General features: G+C 40.7%; 1 protein-coding gene across 8 annotated transcripts in view; it reads right to left on the bottom strand.

Annotated features, from left to right (window-relative positions):
- Nucleotides 1-7,110, bottom strand: part of unc5a (unc-5 netrin receptor A) — a 206,560-nt gene that overhangs the window by 19,227 nt on the left and 180,223 nt on the right. For 7 of the 8 annotated variants that reach the window (XM_014006101.1, XM_014006096.1, XM_014006099.1 and 4 more), the window contains one exon: nucleotides 5,465-5,698. In XM_014006101.1, the coding sequence (XP_013861555.1) occupies nucleotides 5,465-5,698 (234 nt within the window). Of the gene's footprint in view, nucleotides 1-3,244; nucleotides 3,821-5,464; nucleotides 5,699-7,110 lie in introns of those variants that run through there. The other variant, XM_014006104.1, reaches the window with a different exon arrangement.

The raw sequence follows: 7,110 nt of genomic DNA, 5'->3' as shown, positions 1-7,110 counted from the left end.
ACACACACACACACACACACACACACACACACACACACACACACACACACACACACACACACAGAATTGTTTATGCTGGCAGCCGGTCTCCTGCTCCAAGAAGTTGGGTGACATTGATTTATGAGTGAGGTAGGATCCAAGGGAAAACAGCCAACTACAAAACGTCAAAACAAAAGGAGGATGAGTAGGGGGAAAAGTGTGTGTGTGTGTGTGTGTGTGTGTGTGTGTGTGTGTGGGGGGGGTGTTCTGAAAGGCTTCTGCATCCAATACACAGGATGCACAAGGTCATTTCAACAGCCACACTGCAGCACAACACCAGCGGGTTAACTGATGATCTGAATACAAGTGAACATATAGGTTGATATCGAGCCAAGGATCCATCCGGTTTTCATCTCTTTATGCCAAGTTTTCATGTTTTACATAATTACAAACAGGGATTTTAGGTTTCAACATGGAAAAAAGGCCACACCAAAAAAGTTGTCCAGCATGGTGCCAGAGTTTGATCCATAGTTCAAGCTTTTTTTTTCCAAATATTTTTTCTTTATAAAACTTTGGCTGCTTTTCCACTTATTTGCTAACCAGCTCTTGTACCTGCATATTGTGCAACATGTGCTTAAAACAGGAGTAAACCGGACAAGAGGAGGACAAAAGAGGAAGTGTCAGGATTAAAAAACACCATCCACAGCAGACAAACAGCATCTGAACGTCATGCCTTTAAAAAGCAAGGATTAAATCCAGTAAAGACCTGACAGAGAACCTTACTGCATCTTCCTGCTTCAGCTGAACCAGTGAGAGAGCTGTAAAATGATACAGAGCTTGCAGGTTGGTGAAATGTGCAGAATATGAGGACATACGTCACCTCCACCCCTCCACAGTGTTGAGACTCACCCACAGTCAGGAATGATGGGTAGCTAGCTGTTGGCTACAGATATATTGTGGACTTGAAATGAAATGTAAAAAAATATAGCTGAGGTACTTCTGTTTGGTATTCATCAACAAATTAAAGGACATCTCACTCAAAGTTTGACATTTAAAATAAAATTAAATTGCATTATTACTGTGGATTGTTTTTGAGAAAAGCTTCACTGTACTGTATAACGATGTGGTTTATTGTTTACTCTGTGTACCAATATTAAATGGTTTCAAACTATTTCATTTATTAGTGAAATAAACCAGGATCAGTTCAGCGTTACCCACTGAGATGTCTCTTTAATGATAAAGCATGAAAACAGGTGGTATGTTTGTTTCTCATAAACTTTAGTCAAATACCTAAAATGCGTAAAACAAATGAAAGTAATATTGTGTAATTTATCTGTATCTCACAATACATGTATCTGAATATTTTTATTTTTTTAAGAATATTATATGATGTTAATGAGAATTCTGAAGAAGTTAATTGAAACTAATGCTGGCAAATTTGCAAGCTTAAATTTTATTATACTGCTATAAGTCAAGCTTTTAGCTCTTTGGGAATCACATCATTGGTGCATGTTTGTCAAACTGTTTTATATTTTGTATTTTTTATAGATTCAACAAAAAAAATTTTTTTGTCTTGGTGACAGGATGTGATAATGTTCTTAGGTAGCCTTTTAATCTTTAGATTTAGAAACTGGTTAGCCGGTTATTTTCAATTAGAGCTTTAGCTAGTAATCAGCTAAAGATCTGATTTAAGGTTGATCCGATTTCTGTTAGGATCTTTGCTAAATTGTCCATTTTGTGTTGACAAACCCTGGATAAGCTCTTGAATTTAGGAGCCTTTTTATGTTTGAGTGATTCAAACGTCAGACTTAAGTGGTTTAACGAAACAAAAACAATCCTTTAAGAATACCAAGTTCTGGGCTGCAAATGCYTGGGAAAAGCAGCCCAGAAATAAAATAAAATAAAACTATTGATTCAGACCACTTCACTAAAAGAAGAAAAATATAAAAACAACAGATTACCCAAGACTTTCGCGCACACAGTCTTGTGAGGAGGAGGTTGTAACTCCCACCCCACAGCCAGAGCCTGTGCAGTTTTCAACTCATCATCATCTGCTGGATAATGTGCGAGCTAATTTCAGTGTGAACTCTCCGTGACTTCCACTGTTTATGTCCCACAGCCACCCATAGATCGTGCTGCTACCTTTGCACGAGGAGGTCAGCCATTACAGCCAGCAGAAGTGGCTTCTAGTGGAAGTGGCACTTGTGACTGTGGGTGGTGACGGTGGAGGAGGAGCGGTTCGGCAGGGACACAGAGGAGTGCAGAGAACTGAAGGGAGCACTGCGGGGTTGGTGGGAAAAGATTGGGACAGACTCTCCTTTTAATTTACTAATTAACCATGCAAATGAAATCTTAACAGGCTACTCAGAGGCAGTCCTCAGGGGAGAGAGCCAGGCATTAGTGCTTGATTATACTCTGTCCATGCGGAGGAGGGGGAAAAAAAGAAGAGTGAAATATGCTTTTGAGTATGATGGGAAACCTATGGCCCACGGCAACCGAGCAGAACTGCTGACATGAAAGACATGAAACATGAAGACATCCACACAAAACACACATCTGTGCATAATTTCATTAGGAGATGATCGATCGTCTCCACAAATCACACACACCCATCAAATACACATTWAGTATTGAAGCACCTTTCGAATGGCTGGAGATCAGAATAAGCCAATTTTCAGCTTGACCAGTGACAAACGGATCTAACGCTTAAAAATCCGATCTTTTTCCCCACACAAACTGCGAACTCATCATAGCTGAGCAGCTAATATGTACCGGCAACAGCATGTGAGTTACTGCAGGTCTGTAATATTAGGCATTAAAGTGCCTGTGACATGCATATTCTTCAAATACAAAAAGTCAAAGAAAACATCTTTATATTTAAGAAAGTTAGAATAATACACACGATTTAATCCATTTTGTCCCATAACTGGCCTATTTTCTTTTGAACTTGGCTCAGCTAAAGTGAAACAGGAAGTGACATCAAAGGGGAGCTCTTTAACAAAGAAAACTCTCTGGTCTTTCTTTATTGAAACAATATTTGAACTGACTCTTCTTCATCTCTCTGATAGAGACTCAAAATAATCTTAAACATCAGATTCTTCTCTATAATCTGGGTTGTTGGCTTTTGTAGCAATGTTCTGTTCACATGCAGATATTCCCCTTTGACATCACTTCCTGTTACTTCATAAGCAAATATCTCAACAACTGTTCATCTCAGCAACATGAAATTTCTTTTGCTGTATTTTATCAATGTCCTCTTTCTAAAAATGCATTTATATGTATTACAAAAATTTGACTTCACAGGCACTTTAAAGACTTACGTCACAAGAAGCACAAAAGGTGTATGAAGCTTGGGAATAAAAACTGCATTTTGTATTTAGGTATTGTTTACTGAGAGTTTCTGGTCCAGTACTTTGTGAGCAAACAGGTTTCAGGACACAACAGGAAGACTGAATTACAGATGATTTATGCTAATGCTTTTATTTTGAAGTGTACCCGAAGTTTTGTGTGGAGAAAGAGGCAGAAGTTAAGTTCATAAAGAGGGCGACAGTGTTGGACCAGGTCTGCCTGCTATTATTATTTCTATGTACTTGATAAGTTCCCTAATACGCTTGGTTAGACTAAAAATAGTCTATATCTTGTGCTAAAGTCCAGTAAATGGGCCAAACGTGCACTATGATTGGGCCCTTTTAGTCCCCAGATAACAGGTTGATTTAATTTGCCTCCTACATTCCAGGACTTGCAATGTGATTTTTGTGCGCATGTACATTGCAAGACGATGCTCAAAGGATATATCGTTCAGCTCTATGGGTCTTACAGCATTTTTGTAAGGATGTGTGGCCTGTGGAAAAAAAACAGTTTTAAAAATGTACCCAGAAAAAAGTGGGAGGGGCCTAAAGGCTAATTTATGCTCATATAACGTATTCATTTCATACGTTGTCAAACATCATGTCTACATACTAGGGTTGGGCAATACTGGCAAAAAAAATAATCACGATTAATTGTGGTGTTTAGCCGATAACGATTAATTTGACGATTAATCCCCTGGAGTCCATGGACACCCTTATTTCATAGACAAATGACCAATTTAGTTGGCAAGATTTGCTCTTTGTAAAAAAATTGTTCCAAATTGTGTGAAAATTACAGATTTCAGGCTATTCATCATATTTTAAATTGTGCTGATAGATAAATAAATTACAGAACTTTATTTTTTGCGGACTGACCGGAGTAATCCCCAGTCAGTCTGCCTGGTGGCATTAATCGTATTAATCGTCAAGTGCCAAAAAGTAATAGATTAATGATTAATTGCACATGATACGATTATGCCCAACCCTACTACACACTCAAGCCGGGTTCCCACCAAACACGTTTTGAGCAACCAAAGTAGCCAGTTTACATGCAAAGTCTATGGTGGATGCGCATCTAGGAGCAGCGCATCGTGTTGTGGCGTGTTTTGGCAGTTTAGAGCATCCGCAGGATGCAGCAGAGCATTTTCCGTGCATGCGGCACGTCCAAGGCAGCGGCTGCTGGAGTTGAACAAATTGAACTTTGGTTGCTTGATGAGCAGCAGCAACCAATCAGAGAGAATCATTTTTCCACGTGATGGTTTCCTGAATCCAAAACAGATGGACAGCAGCTCTTTAGCTGAAATCAACCGTCTGCAGTTGGTGTTCTGGCTGGAGATATCAGCACTGATGTGGGTCAGCAGCTCGCTGAGCTCGGGACAAAAAAAAAAGTCCATCAGCTTGCAGCTCCTGGAGTGGCAAAACTAACCGAACAAATTATCTGGTGAATTAATTATCTGCTGTGTACAATGTTCGCTTGCTCTTTAGTAAATAAAGCAAAGCAATTTTCTTTATTTCACCTGTCATTAAGACAGACCAGAAAAAACCAAGATGCTCCTCCCTCTTCAGACACGCCTCTAGTCTGTCCTGGTTTGAACATAGTGCTTCCACCTGGAGGCGTTGGGAGTATTTTTGCTGCTCAAAACGGGTTTGGTGGGAACCCGGCTTTAGTGTGTGTTGTTGAAATGGTTGCTGGCATTCTCTAAAGGGTAGTGCAGAGTTCAGTGGTCACTTGCTGTACTCTTCTCTCTGGTTATACTGATACATCTGTACAGCCTCTCTGCACGAAGTTACATCGTTTCTGTTTGTTCCTTTATTCTCTTTGGTTTCACATGAGATACTGTGCCACAGTCCTCCTCGTTTGTCTCCTCACAATTATCACTTTGGGCACAAATGCTGTCTATTTTAAACTGAGGCATTTCCTGTGAAATGGTGATGTTTTGAGGTGGGGAAAACACAAATTAAGAAGCTATAATCTTACCTATAAAAGATAATTGTGATTATGTTTAATTGAGTTTCTTTGTGTAAATGCCTTGGTCTAATAACAACCTGGAGAACATGATTTGGAGATTTTCCAGAGACAAGACAGCACACTCCATTACTGCACACTGCAAGCAATAAACTACTCTACAACACTTTACCTTGAAGACGTCCTGTATGTCATCCATGCAGTACACCCTGATATTGTATTCCAGTGTGGAGCAATACGCGTCTGAGAAGAGCACCAGTCTGAGGCGCTTGGCTGCCCCCATGTGCAGGGACTCCCCCACCAGAGCGAACGTTCCCAGCTGCTCCGAGAATAGCCGGCACGTCTCGGCCTCGAGCTGGCAGTAATAAGGCTCKGACGCCAGCTCCTCCCCCATCAACAGGACGTCCTGAAGGAGGCAAGAAGCAGAAAACACAAGGTCAAGCACCCAGTTTATGCTTGGCTATAGGAGCGAGCTTGTAAAAAGGTCTAAACTATATTCTTCCTGCTGCATGACATTTAAGCTAACAGTCGTCAAGGTAATGCAACATGAAGTTATAACCATTTCCTTTTCACCTCAGCACCGCGTACTACACACTGACACACAGACGCAATCCGCTCATACCGAGACACACGTCCTATAGAAGACCATCAATTTACTTAATAATGCATGAACGAGGTGCTCAATTGACATGAAAGGAGGCTCAAATAGATTCCAGGAAAGAACAGATGATTCTGAAGAAATAAAAGACTGCAGAGGTGCTGCGTTTATTGGATTATCGGGATTGACAGATCCCCCCCCCGGCATTTGTTTGAGATTTGTTGAGAAAGGCGAAAACAAGTTGCCAATTTATCTGCAAACCAATACTGTTGTCTGATAGTTAAATGTGTTAAAACTAACAGGCAGCACAGGAATTAATTGCTTCTTTAATTTGACACGTTGGATGGAAAAGAAACAAAAAACAACAGATATAAACATGTTGGAAAAAGCAACACCTTGGATTTTCTGGTTTTTAGGAAGCTGAAGTTTTGTATCACAACAGCATCCTTAATGAGGATGACAGAGCTGTGAAAATATCTCATTTCACCACAGCACAGGTTGGCTTTTTATGAGATAATTCTACCGCTCTCTTGGCTGATTTAATGGAGACAAATTGGACTCAAGGTGACAACATTTTCTCTAAAATCACATCATGCCAGTTGACTGACTCTTCCCATTAGCCAATCACTCTGAAGAGAGAATCCTGCCTGCCAAATGCGCAGCGAGGCCCTACAGYATCGATTCAACCAGACACCATCAATGGAATTAGTATTGACACGATTCATTTTCTATGCAACCACAATGGAGTCTTACTTTCTCATCATCTTAATATTTCTTCAAAGTGGAATAGAGAGCGAGGCAGCTCAATTACGACGGCTGAGTGCAGTTCTTTTTCCACCGTCTCTCTTTATCCTGTTCATTGTGCGGGGTCTTTTGTTTTTTTTTTTACTCTGCATTTTCTGCATCTCTACCTTTTCATCTGCTCCTCCTTCCTGTCACACTCTGTGGTTCTTTCCACTCTCATTCTCTCGTCCACCTGGCGCTCCTTCACTGTAGTGGCCACACAGTCAGGTCGTTGGGCTACATTTGGTGGATTAAAAGTGCTGGTCTAACCTCTGCTTCAGACAGGCCGATCCATCCCACAGACACCCCACTGCTGCCACATGGGGGGGGGGGGGGGGGAAAAAATTTTGCCAAAAAAAAAAAAAAAAAAAAAAACAGCCTGCTGTCAGGAACGAAACCTGAGCTAAACAAATCAAAGTATTAGCAGAGCACCATAT

This window comes from Austrofundulus limnaeus, unplaced genomic scaffold, assembly GCF_001266775.1.
Source record: "Austrofundulus limnaeus strain Quisiro unplaced genomic scaffold, Austrofundulus_limnaeus-1.0 Scaffold34, whole genome shotgun sequence".
NCBI classification, from domain to species: Eukaryota; Metazoa; Chordata; class Actinopteri; order Cyprinodontiformes; family Rivulidae; genus Austrofundulus; species Austrofundulus limnaeus.
This window is presented reverse-complemented; position numbering and strand designations above follow the sequence as displayed.